The sequence below is a fragment of the Brienomyrus brachyistius genome, chromosome 5 (assembly GCF_023856365.1).
Source record: "Brienomyrus brachyistius isolate T26 chromosome 5, BBRACH_0.4, whole genome shotgun sequence".
In the NCBI taxonomy this organism is placed as follows: Eukaryota; Metazoa; Chordata; class Actinopteri; order Osteoglossiformes; family Mormyridae; genus Brienomyrus; species Brienomyrus brachyistius.
The window spans coordinates 8,662,371-8,688,208 of NC_064537.1; the positions used below are offsets into that span (position 1 = coordinate 8,662,371).

General features: G+C 45.9%; 2 protein-coding genes across 5 annotated transcripts; both read left to right on the forward strand.

Annotated features, from left to right (window-relative positions):
* The first annotated feature begins 179 nt into the window (after positions 1-179).
* LOC125742509 (sterol regulatory element-binding protein 2-like) lies at positions 180-17,444 on the forward strand. Of its 3 annotated transcripts, none has more exons than XM_049014579.1 (19): positions 180-396; positions 5,064-5,546; positions 6,384-6,544; positions 6,731-6,883; positions 8,000-8,266; positions 8,432-8,546; positions 9,071-9,222; positions 9,325-9,538; positions 10,076-10,251; positions 10,611-10,860; positions 11,414-11,583; positions 11,941-12,112; positions 12,693-12,804; positions 12,890-12,984; positions 13,686-13,818; positions 13,902-14,073; positions 14,495-14,671; positions 14,880-14,994; positions 15,809-17,444. In XM_049014579.1, exons 1-19 carry the CDS (start codon positions 306-308, stop codon positions 16,018-16,020), a joined length of 3,420 nt encoding a protein of 1,139 aa, XP_048870536.1. In that variant the 5' UTR covers positions 180-305; the 3' UTR covers positions 16,021-17,444. The 3 variants fall into 3 exon arrangements, with proteins under 3 accessions (XP_048870536.1, XP_048870537.1, XP_048870538.1); XM_049014580.1 differs by having other exon boundaries at positions 6,806-6,883; XM_049014581.1 differs by lacking the exons at positions 13,902-14,073; positions 14,880-14,994; positions 15,809-17,444 and having other exon boundaries at positions 14,495-14,665.
* Positions 17,445-21,198: 3,754 nt separating this feature from the next.
* LOC125742517 (DNA-directed RNA polymerase II subunit RPB1-like) lies at positions 21,199-25,728 on the forward strand. Of its 2 annotated transcripts, XM_049014600.1 has the most exons (6): positions 21,199-21,288; positions 21,652-21,756; positions 22,225-22,326; positions 22,547-23,816; positions 24,323-24,473; positions 25,253-25,728. In XM_049014600.1, exons 3-6 carry the CDS (start codon positions 22,236-22,238, stop codon positions 25,397-25,399), a joined length of 1,659 nt encoding a protein of 552 aa, XP_048870557.1. In that variant the 5' UTR covers positions 21,199-21,288; positions 21,652-21,756; positions 22,225-22,235; the 3' UTR covers positions 25,400-25,728. The 2 variants fall into 2 exon arrangements, with proteins under 2 accessions (XP_048870557.1, XP_048870558.1); XM_049014601.1 differs by lacking the exon at positions 21,199-21,288 and having other exon boundaries at positions 21,623-21,756.
* The last annotated feature ends 110 nt before the right edge of the window (positions 25,729-25,838 follow it).

The window sequence follows — 25,838 nt, forward strand, 5'->3', positions numbered from 1 at the left end:
GATTGGCCAGTGGCACCTGGGCTCATGACAACAACTGTCAGGTTTCATCCAATCCCCAGCCTCCCTGGTTTCCATGCACTGTTTGTGGATTACGTCATAAGCAGAGAATTAAGATCGTATCTGTCAATGGAACCTACAACACTGTCAGTCGCCACCTTGAGGCAGATTTGCAACATCTCTTCATTCCCTGTCTGGTTTCATACTTCTACAAAACACAAAGAATGTATAGGTACACCCGCCCCACGTAATGTACTTTCTACAAATTTTGTATTGCTCAACTTTGCATCAGCTCACGACAAAGTAAAATGGACAAAAAGCAGTACTTATCATCAATGGAGAACATGGACCCTGCGTTATCGGAGCTCGCAGAGGAATTTTCTCTGGGCGATATCGATGGTGAGTGTTATTCGCTGTGCAGTTATCGTAAATGACCAAATATCTAAGTTGCCGGTAGTCTGAACGATGCTACCACACGCTTTATCCAGCAAAATACATTCAGTGCTTATTTTAAAATTCGTTGCAATGTTAAATCATTCTAAGGAATACCATTTGTCATAAAAGTTGCATTATACTCAAAAAATACAACGGATCTTCTGTCTTTATACTTATACAAATTTCAGCATTTGTCTTTCATGCACAAATGTAATAAAGTGGTTCTAATATGCGTCAGGGCAAATATTAAGATGCACCTTTGCGTTTGTGCTTTTGAAGTATTTTAAATGTATTTTGCTTTAAAATAAATTCCAGTCTAGCACAGCAAATGATTTTCGTTTACCGAGTGCATAGAGTATACTTATCTGGGTCACACTTTTTAACATCTGAATACTGTGTTCCTAATAATGTGCATTTGAGAACCGGGTGTCACCGGTGGGGAATTTCACGAGTAGAAATCGCGTGGCGAACAGGAATAACAACTTTAGATCAAATATTGTACTTTTCTTCCTCATTTTTGCGAAGGGTATTCATGGGATGCAATTATAAAGTGTTTGACCTTTAAAGTTTCTAGATTAAGGGGATTTAACCGCTGTCAAATTTTGAAATAATGACTTAAAAGTAGTTGCATTCATCAGTGACTCCAGCAAAGTGATTCAGAAAAGAGAAAATTAAGGAGAATCTGATATCCATTCATTTTCTATCCTCCCTGTAAACTTAATCCTAGAATAATAACTCGTATAATAACGATTCACAATAACACAGAGAAAACAATATTGTTTTGAGTTTATAATCTATCATTTTTGTTGGTTTATTTCGAGGGTCACAGAATTGTGTTTAACTTGTACTCTGCACTCGCTTTCATAACTTTCGTAGGTTATTTTATATGCGCCCCGTGCTCAACTTTTCGGTGTCACCGTTAGAGCGGGTTTGGATCCGACTGCACTCTTGCCAACATGGTGTGAAGTCTCCATGTTCTCATGATGTTTGCACGGCCTCCTCTGTCCTCTCAGATTTCCTCCTACAATTCTAAGAATTGCAGGTTAATTCAGGTGTTGCCTGTTACCTGCCCTCTGTGTGGGTGGGAATGTCTCTCGATTTCTTACACCCCACTTAGGGTGTATTTCACTTAAATGCAGGGTTTAAGGTTGACTCTGAAGTGATGAATACTGATAAAATCCTGTGTCTGCGCTGCCCATTCTTCCAGATAGCAGTCGGACTGTGTTGCACAGTGCTAAATGGGAGCATATGTAAATTTTACTGCGATAAGCACCCAGTTAACTCCTGCAAGGTGTGGCAGGGTGTAAAAAAATCCAAAAGTCTTTTTAAAATTAAAAGTTTAAAAATACATAGAGTAACAAGTATACCCTTTAACCTAGCTCTGCAAGTAAATAAAAGCCACATTTACCAGATTCACTGTTGGTACTGAACTTCTATCAATATTACCTTGAGGTGTATCATCAACCCCTATATGATACAAGGCTGTCGGGTGGTTGATGTCTCAGTTCATATGATTCTGTCTTTATTGTATAGATAATACATTTTAGCTGTTTTGATGGCTGTTTTGAACCCTCTCCTACGTTACATTACCTGTAGCTTCGACAATGTCACACACAAACGTCCTCTAGTGTAAACAGTGTGTCATGTTAGTCAAGATAAGACCTTGTTGCATCCCCATCTCCGATGTTTGGTTTTGACCTTGCTCCAGTACCCTTGACGCGCCGATTACCCAACTTCTATCAGTGGGACTCGGTGGGGTTAAGTAGAAAACCCACGAGATCCCAGCATTGGCCAAACACCTCTCCTTTATATCCCCACATGCTACCTTGAGTAGAGAGGGAAGAAGGAAAATCGATAAGCAGGAGAATATCTGCAGGGCTGTAACCTGACAGGAATGTACAGCTGCTGGAGTCAGAATCGCCACTCATGGGAGTTGCCCGGTACGCCTGCATTTATGTTTTGTATATGGGGATTTTAAGGCACTCCCATAATTCCACCCTCCCCCACACCCACACTATGCAGGAAACCCTTTCCAAGGCTAAACTTCAGAATCAACCAACTCAAAACTCACAAGATATAATCTGTATGAAGACGAGAAACACACCCTCTGCATAAGAATTCCTCAGAGGCCCAACAGACTAATGGCCGAGGTTGTAGAAGCACAATGGTACCATCAGGGACATGCGCCAAGATTGCCGGCTTTTACATCATCACCAATGAGGAACCCTGAGGAAAGTTCCTGAACCCACCTGTGTATTGCATTTTTACTATATAATGCTGAAAATCAGGCTGTTGAGCTGTACAATCACCTTCTGTGTTTTTCTTTTTTGTTAATAATTATTTTGGCATTATTCTGACTCAATGAAAAACGATTGTAAAATTGATCAAATATTGCCCGTATGTTTGACTTGGAGCCTGCAGCTGGAAGTAGGCCAATGTGAAACTCTTATGGAACTCTTTCCTCCTTCTTCCTGACTTTCGCAGTGGTGTCGGTGTAACAGAATTCTGCGGAGGTTGCATAAAGACCTGTCTTTCCTCATTTCTTTACAGTGACCTCGACAGGGTTATAAACCCTGTCTTTTCTCACTGGCGGCCATTGTCTTTTCTCAGCGATAGTCTATGATAATGTCCCAGACTTGGCACTGAGTTCATCATTTCAAGGCTACTGCACCTTTCATTAGGTTAATGGATACTCCGGTATGCCAAGATCTACAGGAAGGTAACTTAATTATCAGTGGAATGATACATTGGGTGTTTGCATAATGTGATCTGTACACGTTGTTTTTCTCTCAACTTTAATAGCAGAGATCGCATAAAACGGACAAATAAAACTACTAGCCAAAATGAGTCCTAACTGCAGTGTTTTTAGAGTATAATAAATTGGACAAAATAACATACTGTAATGAAAATATTATGTTTAATTGGAACTGAGGGTATTTTCTTTTTTTGTCCATTTTAATGGGAATTATTGGAATGTTTGTGTTCAGAAGCTTCCAGAAGGCTCCAGCAGTTCCCACAGACCAGTTGCAATATTTTATTTACTGGCAAAATCACATATATATATATATTTTTGAATTCTATGAAGAGAATATTATTACAATGAGAAAAACATAAAATAATATTTTACGGAATGTTTAGCCGGGGCGGCATGGTGGTGCAGTGGTTAGCACTGTTGCCTCACACCTATGGGACCCGGGTTCGAGTCTCCGCCTGAGTCACATGTGTGCGGAGTTTGCATGTTCTCCCCATGTCGTCGTGGGGTTTCCTCCGGTTTCCCCCCACAGTCCAAAAACATATTGAGGCTAATTGGAGTTGCTAAATTGCCTATAGGTATGCATGTGTGAGTGACTGGTGTGTGAGTGTGCCCTGCGATGGGCTGGCCCCCCATACTGGGTTGTTCCCTGCCTCGTGCCCGTTGCTTCCAGGATAGGCTATGGACCCCCTGCGACCCAGTAGGATAAGCGGTTTGGAATGGATGAATGTTCAGCCTGCAATGGGTTGGCACCCCATCCTGGGTTATTCTGTTATGGGATATTCTCTGGACCCCGACAATGCTGCACAGGACAAGTGGGTATAGGATAAATAGGTTGGTTGGATAAATAGATGGATGGATGAAGACATAGATGAATGAATCTTTAGCATCCAGTAAAGGTCTGAATTGCCACATTGTGTTAAAATGGATTCTTTTCTTGCTGTCAAGTTACTCAGCTTACATTTTGTCCCCCCACCCCTGGTTCCCTGGCTCCCATAATAATATGTTATTTGTACAATAAAGGTGATGCCACAAAGACATGCATTACTCTGCAAAATATTGTCAGTTTATTTACTGTAAAAAGAATGTGTAACACCACAGCGGGCTACACTGGGACAAAATTAGTCTCATGCTGTTTTTTTTAACAAGACCCCTGGGAGGTGCGGTGTCTGTGTACACAAATGGTCTCCTTGTTTTCAGCTATACATAAGTGCTACTCATTGCCTTCTCTCATTCACGGTCACCACGGTTACACTGTCCAGCTGTTTCTCCTAAGCTTACTGTCACTGATGCTCACTGTTTGAAGTTCACTTGTAATTCTGTCGCTACACTTTAAGTAACCATGTTAAGGAAGAATGCTATGTTAAAATGATATTGCTTAAAATTCAGTTTGTAATTTGGATGAATATGAAAACGCTGAACGGTTAGGGGGGGCGGCATGGTGGTGCAGTGGTTAGCGCTGTTGCCTCACACCTCTGGGACCCGGGTTCGAGTCTCCGCCTGGGTCACATATGTGTGGAGTTTGCATGTTCTCCCCATGTCGTCGTGGGGTTTCCTCCGGGTACTCCGGTTTCCCCCCACAGTCCAAAAACATGCTGAGGCTAATTGGAGTTGCTAAATTGCCCATAGGTGTGCGTGTGTGAGTGAATGGTGTGTGAGTGTGCCCTGCGATGGGCTGGCCCCCCATCCTGGGTTGTTACCTGCCTCGTGCCCATTGCTTCTGGGATAGGCTCCGGACCTCCCGCGACCCAGTAGGATAAGCGGTTTGGAAAATGGATGGATAAACAGTTAGGGGCAGGACAAGAATGATAATTAAAGACCAGAAAAAAGCCTGAAGTGCCCTCTTCAGGTTGACTGACTGTCAGGCTTTATTTTACAGAGATGCTTCAGTTTGTCAGCAACCAAGTAGGAGACTTCCCTGACATCTTTGAAGATCAGTATCTCAGAGGCTCTGCTAAGAATGGTGGAGCAGATGCTCCACAGCCAGCCACCCCTGCTCCTCCTCCAGCCGCTCCTCCGCCCAGCCTCACAGCGACCACCGTCCAGTGCCTCAACCCTCCCCAAGCCCCCGTCCAGGTCGTGGCCCCCAAGCCGCTGCCAGTGCGGCCCTCTCCTGTCCTCCACCCACGGCCTCAGTCCATCCTGCGCCTGCAGCCTCAGCAGATCCACAAGGTGGCGCTCCAGACACAGACAGTCCCGACTCACAGCCCAGGGTTTGCTGTGCAAACGCAGCCTGTGCCACTTCAGGGCCACGCCCAGGCTCAGACGGTGATGTTTGCCCCCAGCCTGACCACGGCCTCCCAGCCCCAGTTCATCCAGAACTCTGTTGTCTACCACCAGAGTCCCACTCCTGGTTTCCAAGGTGGGCAGATATTTGTGCTTAATCAAATGAGCCGTGTATGAATTGGGGATTCATGCATCCATCCGTTTGCCCTAGACAGGGTTATGCGGGGCATACCCTGGACAGGATGCCAGCCCAAATGTATGAATAAACTAATATACTAGCTCATATTTTGACTACCAATGGCTAGAAGATCATCACGTTTATGACGTGCTCCAGGGTCGTGTTGGGCTATAGCGCCCCTCTCCCACAACCCTGACCCGGAATAGTGATTGGAAGATAGATGGATCAGTGGATGGATGGATGGAAGAAGAAATCTTGGTCTGAGAGAGATGTAATTTGTTGGGTCACACCTTAGCTTGTAGGCAAGAGCTTCTTTAATTAAGACTGCTCAACTTTCAAGTGTTTAATTACCATGGAGAAGGGTTTGGGTGAGATACATTTTCCCAACACTACTTAGGTCCACTTACATCACGATCCTGCCACTGAGAAAAACTTCTTTCCCAATAATTGAAATGTTACCATGAAATTTTTCTCAGTTCAAGAATGACCATGGTTTGATGAGCATAAATGACATAACCCATGTGCCACGACCACCCCAGCGATCAGCGATGTGAACTAAAATGGATCGTTTATGGAGTTGAATATCACCAACATTTCTGATTTAACAATGCATCGTCTCAAAACAGTCGTTGACGTTTTTTTTTTAGGCTTTTCTGGTAGATTGTAGTTTATTTTGCTACTTGTTGAAATGTCCTGTATATTTTTGATAAACATATATTTATGTATATCATCATAAAATCTTAAATTTATTTTTAAAATGTTCACACTAATTAGTTCTTTTCATTTTCGCTGAAGTTCTACAGCCACAGGTGCAGAACATCGTTGCATCACAACAGGTGCAGCCAATGGCATTCCAGCATCAGGGAGTCCTGACTCCGGGTACTCCGACCATCCAGACTGTGACCTCAGCTCAGCCGGTGCTACACGCGGTACCACAGCACATACAGCAGCTCCCGGTCAGTCAGACACGATCTTCTCTAAGGCTCAGCTGTAATTTCAAGTGTCAAAATTGTTGATGTTGATGTTGCTCTATAAAATGTTTCATAGCAAATTCCACGTGCCTGAATCCAAACGCCAGAACCTCTAAATCAAGAAAGCAGAATGGAGTGTTTATATAAACTCCTTCGATGTGTTTTCTTCAGGTCCTGCTGCACCAGCCCCAAATAATAAAGACAGACTCTCTTGTTCTCACAACTCTGAAATCTGACGCAACACAGGTTTTACCCACCATGCATAACCCACCTGGTATCACTGCACTGACTACCCCCATCCAGACCACCTCCCTGCAAGTTCCGGTGAGTCATTTAACGTGCCGATTTAGACCCAAAAGGGAGATGAGGCTTTGAAATGAGCTGTCATTCATTGTCTGGTTTAATGCCACGGGAACCAGTAAATCCAGTAAGAACGGAATCAAACGGTCTGTGGTTTGCAAGAGTGCAGTAGTTCCACCCCTTACAGATTGTGACACCTCGCTCCACCCAGCACTACTAAGACCTGTGCATTACATTCTGTGTAAGAGCTGCAGCCTTGTCAGATTAATCACTTAGTCTGCTCACTTTATTAATTTTTTTATACCTATTTTCTCATTGGTGACCTTTTCAGGCATTCAAAGATACAATAGTTTTATTGTCATTTGTACAATGAGAAATAATTGCTTGCCTGCTTCCCTGCAGACATAAACAACATATAACAATGAAGTACAACAAATGACAGAATCCTGAACAATAACATACAATGTACATGCAATATGCAATATATGTGTGAATGGGGGCGTGTCCTGTGATACCCCAGCCTTGTGTCTGTGGCTTCTTTGTATAGGACAGGTGGATATAGAAAATGGATGGATGGATGAATGGATGCAGAAACACATGAGTAGGACAAGATGCCGAGGTTTAAAGTGACAGTGATTAATAAGTAATGTTGGTGATTAGATAATATACTGGAGGGGTCTGGATGTTGGGGGTCTTTCATTGTACATCTTATCTAGTCTTGATCCTTTTCACCAGATCTAAATCTAATTGTTTTCTTAAATTTATATTTATATGTAACCATCGTGGGGCGGCATGGTGGTGCAGTGGTTAACACTGTCACCTCATACCTCTGGGATCCGGGTTCAAGTCTCCGCCTGGGTTACATGCGTGTGGAGTTTGCATGTTCTCACCATGTCGTCGTGGGGTTTCCTCCGGGTACTCCGGTTTCCCGCCACAATCAAAAAAGATGTTGCGTTACCATATTGCCGTAGGTGTTCATGGTGTATGATTGTGCCCTACAATGGGTTGATGCCCCTGCCTTGTGCCCATAGCATCTAGGATAGGCTCCAGACCCCCCGCCACCCAGACTATGCTAAGCGGTTTCAGAAGATGGATGGATTTAACCATCTTTTTCTCCTGTCATTCCTTTTGTCCATTTAGACCCTAATGAGTAGCAATATCCTAACCACTCTACCGGTAGTGGTGGGCGGCGGAGACAAACAGATGTCACCAGTGATGTGCCAGGGTGGGAGCATTGCCATGGCGACGCAAGACCAAGGATCTGGGCTGGGGGTGAGCCTAGGGTCAGGGGTCGTGATGGAGGGCGAGAGGAAGACCACGCACAACATCATTGAGAAGCGGTACCGCTCCTCAATTAACGACAAGATCATCGAGCTGAGAGACCTGGTTATGGGGAACGATGCCAAGGTGAGCAGGAAGAAGAATGCAAGGAGGGTGACGTTTATTGAGCAGGAGCTGAGCATCGCTAAACAGACAGAGATGGAGTGGGGTCGTAGCTTGAGGTTGGGCGCAGCATGACCCACGACTGTACATAGTTATTCACATCACAGTCCTGTTCCTCTCGCTGTCTAGATGCACAAGTCGGGGGTCTTGCGGAAGTCCATCGATTACATTAAGTACCTTCAGCAAGTCAACCGTAAATTACGCCAGGAAAATATGACCCTCAAGATGGCCAAGCAGAAAAGCAGTGAGTTGTTTTCTGTTTTTAACACTTAAATACAGCCAGGGGACGTATGTTCTTGTAGCAGGATAATACTTTGTTAATTTAATAACAGTTTAATGACTATTGATGTTATTCAGGGTATCCAGGACGCTCCCACCCTCACTCTGGGCCATGTGAACCTTAGCACTGGGCCATGTGAACCTGAGCACTGGGCCATGTGAACCTTAGCACTGGGCCATGTGAACCTGAGCACTGGGCCATGTGAACCTTAGCACTGGGCCATGTGAACCTGAGCACTGGGCCATGTGAACCTTAGCACTGGGCCATGTGAACCTGAGCACTGGGCCATGTGAACCTGAGCACTGGGCCATGTGAACCTTAGCACTGGGCCATGTGAACCTTAGCACTGGGCCATGTGAACCTGAGCACTGGGCCATGTGAACCTGAGCACTGGGACATGTGAACCTGAGCACTGGGCCATGTGAACCTTAGCACTGGGCCATGTGAACCTGAGCATTTTGTACTGACTGTCCCCCTCTCTACTCCAGAGTCAATAAGCCGGGTTGAGAATGTGCTGATGAAGCCAGAAAGGGTAACAATGTCCCCACCTTTCTCTGACTCGGACTCAAACTCCTCATGCCAGTTGTCCCCATACTGCGTTGACTCTGAGTCAGGGACTCCTCTGTCGGAGCACGATCTGGTGAGCATCGCATGACCCCCTTTGTGGTATTCCCTTCCACCCCCAATTCTGAGGCACGACACCTAAAATATAACCGAAGTGACCTTGTGTTTCGCCCCCAAGGTGAAAAATGAGCCAGACTCGCCGGCCTCGCTGGCAGTGTTGGACCGCTCTCGCCTTCTCCTCTGCTGCCTCACCCTCCTCTGCCTGTCCCTCAATCCCCTCCCCTCACTCCTCAGATTTGGGGAGCAGGGTGGGGTGAGCTGGCCCTCATTAGGAGATGGGCACGGATCCTCTAGGGTGGTACTGAGTCATCCCGATCAAAACCCGACCTTCAGTAAGCCCTCACGCTCTCCATCAGACGTTACACTTAGAAGGCAATACCACGGGGCGTCGGCATTGGCCGTTTGAGTGAACAGATTCATTGCTCATCTTCCTTCATATTCTTGGCCAAAATACACAGTAGGTCTAATTTGATCCTCTTTCACTGTGCAGTGGAATTCCTGCTGTCAAACACTGTGCGTGTGAGTCGTACCAATGTACTGCCTCGGCGATTCCATCTAACCCAACTAAGTAAAATAGAGCTTCATACACTTCCCTCTTACTTTGTAGCACCAGCTCAACAAGCAAACTTCCATCAATTCATCCATTCACTCATCCATCCATCCATCCACCCATCCATATACTGCCCACCGAGTCCAGCATCGTAGGGCCATATGGAAGCCACCTCCAGCTGAATGTTCTCACATCTCCCCTTCTTACTGCGTCGATGGGAAATGGGTTTTCTGTACTGTGTAGTTTTGAAAGCCCTTTCTGATGTGACACTTGTGGCTTGAGGCGTGTGCCAGCATCTGTCTCTGCCTGTCCCTCACAGCTGGCTGGCTCTGGAAACTCCTGCCCTGGGTGTGCATGTGGCTGCTGAGTGGCGTGGGAGCCGTCTGGGGCTGCGTCAGGGTGCTGTACCTCTGGGAGCCGGTCACCCCCCTGCACTCGCCCAAGTCCTTCTGCTTCTGGAGGCACCGCAAACAGGCCGACCTGCACTTGTACAGGGTAGGTAACACGTCTCCACATTTGCATTATTTTCTTCCCTGCGTTTAGTGTGTAGGGCAGCAGGGGGAGCGATAGTTAAGGAGTTTTTGGCCAACAGGCTGCAGGTTGAAATTCTCTAAAAAGGAAGCCATCTTGTTTCAGAAGTGAAATGGTTTATTAATTCCTTCCCCCATATAATTTATAAATATGTTTAATTAAGACCGATGGAGTTGGAGGTCTTTGGATAAAAGCACATACTTAAAAACATGTAAAGATGGAGGATTTCATTGTGTATTACCACAATCTTCCTGACCTACTGGTCTTATCCTCCAGACATGTAGTAAACTCAGAGTAATGTGGCTTTGTCTCTCCTCTCCCAGGGCAACTACTCCTCCGCAGAAGCCAGCTTACAGACCTGCCTGTCTCTCCTGTCCAGGACCCTTCCAACTAACCATCTTGACTTGACCTGTTCGCTCTGCTGGAATGTGATTCGCTACTGCCTGTTCTGGCCGCCCCCCTTACGTCAACTGGTTCTCTGGATTGGAGGGGACCGTGAGTGGGAGGAGTCTCAGACCAGCTTCAGGGACGCAGCTCTGGTGTATCACAGTCTCAGCCAGCTTCAGCTCACAGGTATGTTCATTTGAATAGTCCAGTTTGTTGTGATTGAGAGGTTTGAAATGACACGTATATGTTATATATTTAGACTTTGAAGCACTTTTCAGCTCCAGGTGCAATGTGTGCAGGATTGTCAGCTGTCATGCGTCTGGTATGACGCTTTCAGACTTCCAAGAAATCTCGCTGCAAATATATATTATTCCATTATAAACCTAGCATTAGCTACATAAAAAGCACTGGGGTAGTTTGCAAACCATACAAACTATTTACAAGATAATAAAACAATATAAATAAATAAAAATTAAAAAAATCTCACACCAGCCAGCTGCCCACAGTTGGCAATCCTGTACAACAGAAATCCCCCCTTGTAGGCTTGAACTTACGACCATTGTTGTATAAAAATCATGAATAAGTTGGCTTCTCAATACCCCTTAAGAGTAGTAAATCGGACAGGTAAACCCTTGCTCTCTTTCTGTGAGTGTCTTTCTCCCTCTTTCTGAAAGGAATCCCGCCTTCCCACCCCCCACGTGATCTCTGTCTCTCTCTCCCTCCCTCCCCCTCTGGGCAGGCATGCTGCCCCAGCACGGTGCCTTGTGGGGACTCTGCCTGTCCCTCAACGCTGTGAATCTGAGTGAAGGTGCCCAGGGGAAGGTGTCTCCGGGCCAACAGGCAGAAATCTACGTCAACGCGGCCATCGCCCTCAAGGCCACACTGGGGCGCCGCTGCTCCTTTCTGCCTGTGAGCCCCTTCCTGTTTCATCACTTCCTGTCACTCGTTCTTCTTCTCTCCTTATACATTAAACCCATTGCCATGACAGTTGTGCTGACGTTAACGTCTAAGACCTGGCTGTGAGGTACTTTCATTGTACCTACAATATTGTAACAGTGGATTAAAGGATCAGTTAAATATAGACACAGTGAATCATGATGCTGTGTTTTGTACTTTATATTTACTTAAGTTCTCAAGTATCATCATGATTTAACCCTAAAATAATTCTAAAATCCATCCATCCCCAACCGGCTTGTTCACATTAAAGGAGAGGCATAGTTAGGTTTCACTGTTCTGTCTGTTTGATGTTCTCCCTCCGGGTCTTAGGCTTATATGCTGAGCCGTGCACAGAACACGGCCTGTCAGTCAGACTCCAGGCCCCACCCCGATTGGCTGCACTGGCTCTTCACGCCATTGGGAAGACAGTTCTTCCTGAGCTGTGATTGGTCCGTCAGCTCCAGCAGCCTGGAGGACATGTATACTTCTGAGAGAGGCCCAGGTGATTATAATCTGAGGACCGCTCTCTTGAAGGCCCGGCTGGAATCTCACCGCACCAGAATAACAGCAGTGGCTCCATAGCAATTTACTGGTAAAGATAACAAAGCCCATTGAAGAGCAAATTTCCAAAACTCCATAAGATCCGTGGATGGGATGAACTATTTCTGTGGTTTTAGTAAATTCTGGAGGTTGGATTAAATTTGTTTGCTGGATTACATGACAACTGAGTGAGTTTTGGTTCCCGATACTGTAACATGAAGAGGAAGCCTGACTTTAGGTCAAACACAACAAAAAATAGCTTGTGTGAGTTTTGGAAATTTGCTCTTCAATTTCTTTATAGTAAAAACTGGTGCTAGTTATTGTGAACTATTTAGCTTCTTAGCAGAGCCCACACACATCATAATGCGACACATTTACTCATTTGCACGGCAAGACTTTTGTCTGAAGTTAAGTTACATATCTGTAACTTATAGGTCTAATTTGTTTCCGGCTGATTCTGGTCAGTCACCTGACCTGTTCCCATCTGGCCTGTGGTTAGAGCTACGCTAACACTTAGCGCGTCTCCCATTCGTCACCCTCAGCGGACTCCATTTCCCAGCTGCACCGGTGTTTCTGTCAGAAGCTTCTGGAGCGAGCTGTGTGGGCGCTCATCCAGCCCCGCCCCCAAATGGCCGTGCAGGAGAATGACAGCGGGTAAGGTGGCAGAGTTAGACTGCCTGGCGCCTTGTTGCCACGTGTCCCGCATTCAACCTTCCCACCATGACCGTCTGTTTTTAAGGGAGACCTTCAATGCCTTGGAGCATCTTCAGCTGCTGGACAGCTGCACAGAGGAGACGCGCACATCCTCTCCAGCCGTCTCCTTCTCACCCGCAGGTACACAAGTTAATAGGCTGCCGGCATCCCTCTTAACGAGAATGAATGTATTGTTTGTGTTTTTGTCGTGAAATGTCTGTACATACGTCTTCTGATACTGACATCTTAAATTGCCTTTTATTCGGCACTTATTACACCACCACAGGTTTTTACCTCTTGTCCTTTTATTACATAAACTGTAGATTTTTTTATTCTCGTTAAGCATTTGAAAAGTTCAGCGAACAACTATAAATGAAAATGTAATTCAAATAAAACAAGTTACCTTTATAACATGGACAGAGTATGTAACAGTGCATGTCTGACATCCTATTAACTGGTTGTGTGGTGATGGCAGAGTCAAATTCTAGGCTGTCCTTTAACTTTAAATGCACTTGTTAACTTTGCAGTATTTAATGTCAGGGCAGTATTTAATGTCCCTTGCAGAAAGGATGCCTCGAATTTTAACTGCTATTATAACTTTTGCTAATAAAGGTACTCAAATGGTGAGCATACTAGAAGTTTATTTGTTAGCAAAGAATATTGGGTGCGTTTTTAGTAAATGTTGTAACTGTAAAAAGTGAGTAACATGCAAATGTAGAAAATCTCAATGTGCAAAAAAAGCTTTGACTGATAGTGTACATTTTGTCAAACCATGAAGTCATGCTTTGGTTCACCTGACTACATAGTTTATATAGATCTACTTGTTTCCCTGCTTAATTCAGTTGCAGACCCTGTGTGCAGGTGGTGGGTGGCTGTGCTGAAGGCGGCTTCCCATTGGCTGCAGGGTGACGATGTGGCCGCGAGCATGTCCCTAGCAGGTGCCGAGCGCATGCCCAGAGTGCTGCACGAGCTCAGGTGGGTTTCGGGTGCTGCCTGGACCTGCCGTTGCCCTGGCGATTTCCTTGAGCGCTGTGTGATCTTGCTCTTGTCCGTTGCAGCCATCCTTTACCCAAAGCCGTACTGCAGATGTGTAAGGCTGCACGGCTGAGCCTGACCGTGCCGAGGGGCAAGGGGGCCCTGGCGTGCCTGTCCCACTGTGATCAGGCCGGTGGGCATCTCTGGGCCGGCAGTTCCGTGTCTCTGATTCACACTGGCGACAGGCTCAGTAAGGTACCCATCATGCCTTGCTGCTGAAGCACCCTGGTCACATGATAACTGGGACATTCCCTCTCTAAGGTGCATCTTTGGGTACAGGGGTGAATTTTGGAGTTTCCAGGTGCCATGTTGACAGGGGGCAGTTACAGATAACGTGCACCTACACATTTATTTAAATGCTGAAAGTGCTTGCTGAAAGGGGGAGTGCATGCATGTGGTTTTGGCAGTGGGGGTGGCTGTGGTGCATTGTGGTTGCATTGCATGATTCTTGCGGCCCCAATGCAATGTATCTGCAGTGCAACACAGAGACCTCTCAAATGTCATTCTGAACTGCAGAGCTCCCCCTGCTGCCCCGGCTGACCCAAAGCACTGTGTGTGGCCGTTTGTCATGCTCCTTCTAGTTCCTGTCACAAAGGCCGCTTTGTATCTTTGGAAGGGGGTGGAGCTCCTGGTGTGTGACTTCCTGCTCACCCTGAGGACCATGGTGTGGCAGCGTGGCTGTGTTCCTGGTGGCGATCCAGACCCTGTTTCCTCCTACCAGCTTGCTGGCTTCCAGAGGGACCTCAGCTCAATGCGCCGACTGGGCCAGAGCTGCAAACAGGCACAGGGCAAGGTACTACCAGCCAGCAGGCACTGAACACGTCAGCCGCGTTCCTATCCAGCATGACGTTGTGCAAATACAAATACACCTGATAGTAGTCACTAAAGCTGGCGAATTATGCGAGCACGAATGCTTAGATAAGCTTTTTTTTTAATGAAGGTTGAAACCTTGCTCAGGGCAGCTTGCTATTAATTTGTCGTTTGATTCTTCTTTTCCGCAGCTGTTTCTGCACGAGACGACGGTGCGGCTGATGGCGGGGGCCAGTCCCATGCGCACTCACCGGCTACTGGACCACACCCTGAGGCGGGCTGCTCCCTCCTGCAGCTGCGGTGCAGGTCACCAACCGGAAACTCGCACGTGGGTCCATGTCACATGGGCCCATGAGTGGTTAAAATCACACGATGAACATGGTCTGCTTAACTGGCATCACCCAGATCTTCAATACACCATGTCATGAAAGCAACTAGTAAATGAGCAGGAGCAGATCAGGGCAGGAGAAATAGTAAATTAGAAAAAACTACTAATACACTAACAGGCTACTGAGGCTAATGTTATTCAAATCAACGGTCCTCAAGGGTGGAGCCCTGCTGATTTCCCAGCCTTCCTTTACCCGTGAGCCAGTGAAGGAGTGAAGCCTCTGGCCAATCAGAATCAGTAATTATTGAACTAACTGCCTGGGAGAACTGAAAACAAGGCCCGGATTTGGAATGCTGGGCACAACGTGAAGAGCCCTGGTACACATTAACAACAGCTTTCACTGAAAGACTGGCACGATCATAATACTGATGCTGGTTGGTCACTAACACACACACACGCACACAGGTGTAATCAAAATTAATTCCTATGGGGAAAACTCATAGATCATTGATCCCAAAAGTGATATCCATAAGTAAACAAAGAAAATACAGGACTTTTGGCATTTTTTGTTTTTTGGCTGCATTCACAGATCTTTGTGAGGACATTTGGTCCACACAATGTAATATAAACCTAGTCCACACACACTGCAGATGTATGCAGTATGTAAGCTGAGTTTTGTTGAACTGGTCTCTGCTGATATAGATGCTTGCAACTCGCCGTTCCTGCCTCCCTCTGATTGGTTCTTTGCAGCTGTCTCCGCCCCCTTAATCCTGCGTTTCTAACTCCCCACAGAGGGTGCCCTGGGTGAGCAGGAGAGGGCCCGTGCCATCCTACTGGCCTGCAGCCACCTACCTGTGCCACTGCTGCCCCCTCCAGGGCAGGGAGCGCGGCTCCTGGCGGAGGCCAAGCGCACATTGGAGCGCACGGGGGACCGGCGCTCCCTGCGCGACTGCCAGCGGGTGCTGCTGCGGCTGGGGGGGGGCACCGCCATGGCCGCCTCTTGACTTCTGCTTCAGAAGAACTTCCTCCTTCATGACACTGCAGGAAGTGTTGCACTCACGACACCATCAAACTCACTGTGCATATAGGCTTGTGAACACCCAAAGGACGGGTGGTGGTGGTGGTGGTAAACGGGTGGGGGGGGCACGGGGGAATGAGTAAAAATCATTGGGAGGTCAGAAGACTTCCATCGCCCTCCCAGTGGTCTCTGGGAGGCTCTCAGTTGCCCAGGCTTCCCCCCCCAAACACAGCTCAGATTCCTGCTCACAGTCCCAACTGATCATTCAAGTGTGACAAAGCAGTTTGTCCATTCTGGTCTGCAGCCACAGAAATTCAGCTCAACGAAATTTAATTCGGAGTAAAAAACTTCAGCTCAAAATTACTGCACTAAGCTGTCCGAGTCATTGCATTAACACATATCAAAGACATGGCATAACAGCCATGGATACTGAAGGCAGATTTATAAAGTTGGTAAGTTTAATTATATATGAAAATGCAGGAAAGTATTACAGGGGAAGAGAATGGATCACATCTGCACATGTCTGCCTGGATAATGTTCTGTAACCTTCTATGAATTACGGGTCTGCTGACCAAACCAAATGCACTTGAATGTCTCCATTTTGGTGTTGACCTTAGACACCCTCATTTAAATGATCATTTAAGGCCCGACAGTGTTTCAATCAAATGAGAAGGATGTTCTAAAAAATTAGGTGACAGTTGGAGCTTCGTGCAATGTGTAGTCTTCCTTTTTGTATCATTAAAGCAGATGTACCAGGCTGTATAGTTGTAGCAGAATATCATGGGGGGTTTTGCAGTTGTCATGTCCTTTTCTGTTTGATTTCTTGAATAGCTGAATTTGAAATTAGAATTAAGCACTTGGATTTGATACAAAGTGTAAAAGTACTTTTTTTATTATCCAATATATTTTGATTTTGGAAAGAGACGAAACGTTAGCTTTTCTGTGATTTTTAAAGACAAACGCTATACTTTTGTAAGCTGAGTGTAACCCACCTGCCAATCAGCAGTTTACTGGAGACAACATTATTTTGGTTTAGTGTTTGTGGCGGAGCACTGACACCTACAGGCAGAACTGCCACAGTGCAGTTGTGCTTCTTAAACCTGCCTCTGGTGGGCGCTGGCCTGTGCAGGGTTTGCAGCTCTTTTGTATATACAAGGTATGAGCAATAACAGCATGAAGAGCAGCACCTAAATGTCATATATTGGCATAATAATTACAACACATGCTTCAGTGCTCAGACACACTGAAAAACCAGGCAGTCACTGTAGCCACTAGGGGCAGGGTTGAGAATTACAGGGCTATAGAATCACAGGGCTCTGTTTTCAGTTTCCCTGTCTGTATGTAATTGTTTTGTGTCTGTCTTTTATTCTGATGTTATTATTTAAATTGTTTTTAAATAAAAACGGAAAAACTGGGTGACAGTTACCCTTTTCTCTCACAATCCCTGATTCTGGGGAGAGCAGTCTCAGTCATATGCGGCACGGTGCCAGTCTCAGTCATCTGCGGCACGGTGCCAGTCTCAGTCATCTGCGGCACGGTGCCAGTCTCAGTCATCTGCTGCACGGCGCCAGTCTCAGTCATCTATGGCACAGCGCCAGTCTCAGTCATATGCGGCACGGCGCCAGTCTCAGTCATATGCGGCACGGCGCCAGTCTCAGTCATATGCGGCACGATGCCAGTCTCAGTCATCTGCGGCTCGGTGCCAGTCTCAGTCATCTGCGGCACGATGCCGGTCTCAGTCATATGCGGCACGGTGCCAGTCTCAGTCATCTGCTGCACGGTGCCAGTCTCAGTCATCTGCTGCACGGTGCCAGTCTCAGTCATCTACGGCACGGCGCCAGTCTCAGTCATATGCGGCACGGCGCCAGTCTCAGTCATATGGCACGGCACGGCGCCAACACGGCAGCTCTGAAACTGCAGAGGTAACATCCTCTCCTTCTTCTGGACACAGAAATCCTCCGTGTGTCATGTGATGATCCGATTGACCAGGCCAGGTTCACTGAGTTGTCTAAAAAGCTGACAGACTGAGAGCCCTGGGAAATAAACTGACATTTAGGGAGGTTTCGCAAAACAGAGAAAACATGAGAGAAGGGAAGGGGCAGAGCCTTTGTCATCGAGAGGCTGATTTCAGTTCCCATCTGGAATTCCCTTTAATTCTCTATTGTTTGTGCCCCTGTATCAGGTAACCAAGAAATCGGCAATTATACTTCAAGTATCAGAAGAGAAGCCATATTTTCTTTGCTATCCTATTATGGTTTATACTTCTACCCAGATCTAAGAATGCTTTATGCCAGTGTTTCCAAGCTCCGTACCCAAGAAACCTCAGACAGTGCACATTTTTATTCCCTCCCAGCTCCCGATATACCTGAACCACGTACTTGGTGTTTTTGATTGTCTGGGAGCTGGTAAGGAGCAAAAATGTGGATTGTCTGCGGGTCCCTGAGCACTGGGTTGGGAAAGCCTGCTTTATGGTATGCTAATGCTTAATGTAGTGCCAGTAAGTAGTTTGTATGTAAGCATATATTCCATCCATACATCATCCATTCATCCATCCTCCAACCACTAATCCCAATCAGAATTGTGAGCCCAGTACAGGATGCCAGTCCATCACATTTCTTCTATCTGCATGTCTTTGGACAACCGAAGGAAAGCGGAACACATATCAAACCTGACGCAGTCAGAACATGTTGATGAACTGACAAATTCAAGCTTGATTTGTAGATTTCTTTCCTAATATAATGTTTCCTCAAGAATAGAGGTTGTCCCAGAATCCGTATGCCAAGATGTCAGTCCACCTGAACCGCATGAGGACTTGTGGTAGGAAACCCGCAAGAGCATGAAGAGAACATGCTCTCCACACACAGAGCAGAAGATGAGAATCAAATCCATAACCCTGCATTTGTGAGACCACTACTGGGAAGTGGTCAGTCATCTGCTTTCTCCAAAGACATACAGCTAGACTAACCGGTGTCTCAAAAATTTCCCGTCGGGCATGTGCGTCAGCCCTGGACTTTGGCGTCCCCCCACAGTGAATTTTGACGGCCCACATACCAGGAAAATACTTGGCATACCAGATGGCCCATCCAGTCCTGATTTTCACTAAAACAAAAGCATGTTTTTGCTTAATATTTAATTTGGCTCTCAGACAACAACTTCACTTCTTATTGGTGACGTATTGGCAACAGAATTAAGTTGGTAACAGAAAGATGAGATTTCACCAAAAACGAGATCCAAAATGAATTTGTCCCTGCTAGTGTGATGGTTATCTTGCCTTGCACTCAGCCGGTCATATTGCACCGTGACACATAAGACCACAGATGTAACGCTCCCCAAGTGCGCTGGAAGTGTGACTGAAATGAGATGAGGTGGGCAGGTCTTTGGTCTGATGCAGTTTCTTTTACATCCATCATACCTACACATTCCTATGGGTATGGAGGGGCTGCTGTGAAGTATAGTTAAAATACACGTGTTATGTTATTTTAAAATTATTTCTAAACTGTAAAATATACGGAGGCATTTGCCTTTTGACTCAGTTAGACTGACACAATACTTACAGTCATTTTATGATGTAATAGCGTGTTATAACCAATGACATAATCACAGCCTGGTTTAACTAGGCGGAAATAAATGAAGTTGTCAAAGGGGCGAATATTTACCCGTTACTGACTGTCTTTGAAAGCATGTCCTTCATCGCTGCACAAAACCCTCGAAGCAAACACAAAGCAGTACAGCACCTTGGCATGAGATTGGATGCTGCAGGTACGCTATTCGTCAAAACTTTTTGCACATATTGAGACTATCTACATTTGCACGTTACTCACGTATCATTCACTTAACATGCACTCAATATTTTTTGCTAACAAATAAATTTACAGTATGTCCACAGTTTGAGTACCTTTATTAGCAAGAAAATGTCACATCTTTCATTCATCAAAGTAACCTCCTCTAGCAGTTATAACAGCGGAGAAAATTCGAGGCATCCTTTCTGCAAGGGACATTAAATACTGGTCTGTCTCATGGGATGAAACACTTAACTAGTGTGTTTAAAGTTAAAGGAGAGCCTAGAATTTGACTCTGCCATCATCACATACCAAGAGGTCAGACATGCACTGTTACACACTCTGTCCATGTTAAAAAGGAAACTTGTTTTATTTGACTTATATTTTCATTTGTTTATATTGCATTGTTCACTCAACTTTCCGACGCTTAAGAAGAATAAAAATCTGCAGTGGTTAAAAACATGTGGTGTGCAATAACATGTGACTGGTAGTGTACATGGAGGTGAGCTGCGTATAAACATGACTGAGAGGTGCAGGAATTAGCCTGGCCTGTGAAAAGCCATCAAAGAAATTAGAAAGATAGTACAGAGGCAGCCTGAAATTGATATGGGTAACATTAGCAGCAAGGCTGTGAAGTGTTACCAGATGAGAGGGGTCAGGCCCTCAAGAAGTGGATCCAGCAAGTGTGTTTATAAACTATAGATGTTCGTTTGTCTCTGCCGAAAGAGTCGGGACTCACAAAAGGTGCATCCATGCAAAATACGTTTTTGTTTTATACCACAGGGTGCTCCACACAGGTGGAAGGAGGAGCAAACACAAGGTACGGGGGCAGGAATACGGCTCAAATTACTAATTAATGGAAAGATCCTTTACAAGCCTTTCAGCATATCTAGTAACAAAATGTACACATGTCTAATGCACTTCACCCTGGCTGGAACCGGAACGCATTCAATTCATTGAGTTCCTCATTCAACTGGGAATACGTTACTATGATCCACATACATTCTCATACATTAAAACGGGGTGTTTTATATTACGTATAACTTATTAAATTTGACAAACACTGCCGAACGCGCCGATTCGGTAACTTGTAGATGTCCATTATATATGTTTTTATTCCAGACAATTTAATGGCTAAATGCACAACATTTAATAGACGTGAAAAAGATACTGAGTACATTGTATGTTGCAATTGCATGTGAAAATGGAAAAACAAAAGGACGATGAAGGAAGGGGCAGGGGGGGAAAGGGTCGTCACTTTAACATAAAAGTGCAAGAGTGTTAAAATAATCATGACCGGCACCACGGCTTGGGTTGAGTTACAGAGCTGTAATCCCGATCGCCCGGCCGAGCGAGTGAGAGAAGGTGTGGACGGACGCCGAGGCTGAGAGGGCTTCGGACGGAGCGAGCTGCCCGACACACTGCTGCATTTCACTATGCTGACCCACAGTCACCACCGCACAGACCGCGTCTGGGTAGGTCTATACTGCTACATACCACAGGGCCTTCAAACAAGCTAAAGGGACAGTGTGCCTGTGTGTGTTTTAGGTGTGACGGTGCTTCTCAGTGTACATTGGTGCGGATGTTATTTTTTCGAATTCCATATTCCGAGAAGAGTGTTTTTCCTTTCTTTTTGGAGGATTACATTTGCTAGCTTTTTTTTCTGCGCAGAAATCATCATTGTTAAGCTAAGTGGTCATTGGTGAAGTTTTTTTAACAGCATTAATGAACAAATGATAGCAAGTCTGCCCTTAATGGTCATCGCTAGACGGTGCTTTTTGGCTAATTTGATTATGGACTTTATTCTTGCTCAGATGGGTCAGTATTATGTCTTTTAGGGGAGTTCTGAGCAGCCATGATGTCAGTAAGCAGCGGCTGGACCTTCCAAATATTCTGATATCTTACTGTATGCTTTGCACGAGGGACATCATCATCAAGGCAAGGTAAGGCCATTATAAGCATGTGCGTCTGTCCTGCGAAGAGCCTGGAATGGTCTCTTCCGCTGTGGCTTTTGTGTCTCTGTACATGCGACGCTTCTACAAGAGCTGGATGTAGACTTAAGGTTGTGTTGGGAGATGCTGCCAGCTCCTTCATGCAGCTTAAATCCACCAAGCTGCTTCCAGAAGAACATACAAAACACATTGCATGAATTCCCAGGCACTCTCTCACATTTTACGTGTCCGACTTCCTTCTTCTGCCGCCTCCATTACCGTCCAGTTTCCATGCTCCTCCAAACATCTCAGTGGACCACCATCCACTTCACCAGTTCTGCTCCTCTCTCGTATTCTCCCTACATCCCCTCTGCCTGGCCTCTTCTCACACTTCCATTCCCCAAGACTCCAGGTTAGCACCTAGGTTCTCGTACGATCAGACATGCAGGGAAGGCTGATCACCCTCTCTGCGTTCACCAGTAAATCACGCCATGACACGCCTGGATCCTGCCCCTTGCAAACCGTATCGTCAGAGCTGGATGGAAGAGAGCGGCAGCAGAGACAGTTTTGGTCGACACACAGGTTAGAGACAGATACTCTAACGGCGATACTCTAACCATGATTCTTTTCCAAGATTGTGATGCTTTTCGTATATTGTGCATGTAGGCAAGTAAATTCGTCAATAATAACCTGCAATACGGTCTTCGATAGCAATGTGGTCTTTACATTTTTATAGCCATAGTTAAAGCTTTTCTGAGCACCTCCTTTGCTTTTGGTCTTATTTACCTTTTGTTATCTGTAGGGTCTTTAGCAAACAGAGGACAAGAAGCTGGACTTCCTCTACGGAGGGCAGGAAGCTGTCAGTCTCTCCGGGAGAACAGCCCGTCACCCCCGTTCCGGCACTACGAAGTGGGCCGCCCCCTCCCTAGCACCAGGCTCCCAGAACCCAAGGCCTCCATCCCCTTCAGAAACTCGGAACTTGGCATGCCCTCAAAAAGGCGGGGCTCGGGTGTTGACCCATTTGGGAGGAGTCCCTCTCCACCCAAATACTCGCTGCACTCAAACTTCAGAGTAGGCCCCCAGGGGAGACAAGGCCCCCGTTCACCAAGCCCTTGCACGCTAATCCCCACCCCTTTCAAACAGGCAGAGTTGGGCGCCTCCCAACAGTGGTCTTTTGATGGCTTCTACCCAAAAGTACAAGTTCCCTCTCGCTCCTCATCTGGAATTTCAAAATCATCCCCCAGACACGGCTCCACTTTCTCACTATCCTCCTCTCCCTCTCGGAGCCCTTCCCCATTCAAACAGAACGGAATCCCATTCTCTAATTACACTCCTGCAGAAGAGAGAGAGGAACCCAGGAGCCCATCAAAGAGCTCAAATGGTCCAAAATTAGATTCTGAATATTTATGTAAAGATGTTGATACAACCATTGGGATGACTGCCTCATGCTCCTCTGCATTCAGTGAAACGAGCAGCAAAGCTGAGGTGGACAGCTCCTCTCGTTTCTCTGACCAAGATGACCAAAGTCATCCCAGCAGCCACAGGAACTGCAAGGCATCTGAGAATTCTCCATCACAGGCAAACTTCATAGCACTTACCTCCAGCCAGGATGCAAGTATCCTCAGACCAACATCGTTATCGGGATCCTGGATAGCTTCTGTTCACTCATACCACGGCACCACAGCATTCCAAACTTCCTCAAAACCTGGGCAACTTTTGGACACCAAACCCACCATTCAGCTGTCGAAGTCTCACACTGCTGTCATGGAAACGGATGACTGGGGTCAGGGTACAAGCAGCAATGAGAGAGGCCTAGAGCTGCGGAGCCCCTCCCCAGAGTATACACGGTCATCACACCAGAGCCCCTCCCCTCAGAGACAAAGGCATACTATCTCTCAAAGCTCCCTGGAGTCCGAATCCAGTCGCGCTTCCTCAGAGTCGGGTGTTGCATGCATGAAAATGGAAGATTATGTTGTAATGGCTGACATCCCCAAAACCAAGATCATATACCCGAGGGAAGCACTTTGGGAAAAGGGGAGGAGTCAAAGCCACAGTCCCATCAGGCCATATAAGTAAGGAGGAATAGCAAGTAAATTTTCATATAAGATGAAACAAATAAAATACTGCTAATAACCATTCAGTTAAATAAAACAGTACCTGCAAGTTATATTTGATTATTTGTCTACGTTTTTAGGCAAGAAATATGAGAGTATGCTACATTTATTAACTTAGAAAAGAAACCAGATTAACAATGTTTTGTAATGTTAAAATCCTTCTACCCTGTGGACTCTCGTTTGTCCACATTAAGAAATAGTTGCCAAGCAGAGTAACTGATGTAAGACAAACATATTCTAGTTTTTTCCATTTCCTCTGTTAGACAAAATACAAGTTAGTAAAAGTGTTGCTCATTTCCGTATTGGTCCATTGCAGTAAAAATATGAATGCTAATGCTGCAACTTATAAATGTACGATATACTGGCATATGGTGCACTGTATTACTTTATATGGTCATATGCAGTTAGTCTATATGTCAGTTATCTAACATCCTTTATTCTGCATCACTCTGCGTGGTGGTCAGGCAAATTTGCCCAACGGATGGCCATCAGGAGTGGGGCAACTCGGTGGAACGAGGTAGAGGAATGGAAAGAGGTAGGACTCGGCAGAAGAGGAAAGGCGGAGACAGTGAAAGAGTGCCTTGTGTCAGATCCACTGCTTCACTCAGTGCTCAGGTAAGCCCTGCTTCAAACTGTTTCAGGCGCAACATGCACATCAATTGGGTGCTTGGGAAATCTACTCTCCAGAAGTGTTTTCTGCAACGGTGCCCATTCTGCAAGAAAAGGCAATAAAAGCAAACACTGACTGAAATCAACATACATAATCTATTATGCATTCCATTTAATACATGTGCTTGTTCCTACATAGTTCCAGTATATTTTTACATTACTGCTTGGTTCTCAGATCAGTCCATCCATCCATCCATTTTCCAAACCGCTTATCCTACTGGGTCATGGGGGGTCCGGAGCCTATCCCGGAAGCAATGGGCACAAGGCACGGAACAACCCAGGATGGGGGGCCAGCCCATCGCAGGGCACACTCACACACCAGTCACTCACACATGCACACCTATGGGCAATTTAGCAACTCCAATTAGCCTCAGCATGTTTTTGGACCGTGGGGGGAAACCGGAGTACCCGGAGGAAACCCCACGACGACATGGGGAGAACATGCAAACTCCGCACACATGTAGCCCAGGCAGAGACTCAAACTCAGGTCCCAGAGGTGTGAGGCAACAGTGCTAACCACTGCACCACCATGCCGCCCCTTAGGGTATTTGGGTATTTCATCTGTCCTAGGAATTGATTGGTAGTGTTGGGAGAAATGAGGTTTCAAAATGCACAGTGAGTAGGATTACTATTTATATCGTTTTTGGGTTAGAATGGGCAACACAAAACAAGAATGCTGCTTTCGTCAGTAGTGGTTGGATTATGTTGGCTGTGACTTATTACAGGGTGACCACCGGGAGGAGACACTGACAGAGAGTGACACTGCCCGTCTGCAGATGGTTCCAGTGGAAAACCGACCAATGGAAAAGGCACGTTCGTCTGGGTTTGCCTACAAGTTCCACAATAGTTACTGCAGAACCTGTGCACTTTAAGCATGTGTCTGGGTGTCTGTTAATTCTTTCTTCGCTGTTATGTTTCCGTTACCTTCGTATACAATCTGTCTGGCCATGAATCTGCCTGTTAACTCTGAAAGGACTGAATCTGGGTGTTTTTTATTTATTTATTTTTTATTCTTTTACGGTAAACGTTTATCGTGGGTTGGGCTACATGATAGCCGTGTTCCTTATTCGTATGATCCTTTTCTGTAAGCATTCCTGCCGGTGCTGTCAGGGCTTGTACTCAGGATTCCTGACACCAACTCACGTCTAAGAACATGACAACTCGGGAAATAAAATTAAAAGCAGTGAGTGACTGCTTTACTAAGCAAAAGACTGGACTGAACTGAACAGCAAAATACCAATCCTTATCTTATGTATCTCAGTGTCTGCTGGGCTTGTGATCAGTGTGCATACATGGATTTACCTTCGCGCC

Coding starts and splice junctions, on each gene's coding strand:
- LOC125742509 (XM_049014579.1), top strand. CDS start 306: ATGGACAAAAAGCAGTACTTATCATCAATGGAGAACATGGACCCTGCG. Junction 9,223..9,324: donor CTCTGTCGGAGCACGATCTG/GTGAGCATCGCA, acceptor TTCGCCCCCAAG/GTGAAAAATGAGCCAGACTC. Junction 13,819..13,901: donor AGAGTGCTGCACGAGCTCAG/GTGGGTTTCGGG, acceptor TGTCCGTTGCAG/CCATCCTTTACCCAAAGCCG.
- LOC125742517 (XM_049014600.1), top strand. CDS start 22,236: ATGACACGCCTGGATCCTGCCCCTTGCAAACCGTATCGTCAGAGCTGG. Junction 23,817..24,322: donor AGTCCCATCAGGCCATATAA/GTAAGGAGGAAT, acceptor CGTGGTGGTCAG/GCAAATTTGCCCAACGGATG. Junction 24,474..25,252: donor CTGCTTCACTCAGTGCTCAG/GTAAGCCCTGCT, acceptor GACTTATTACAG/GGTGACCACCGGGAGGAGAC.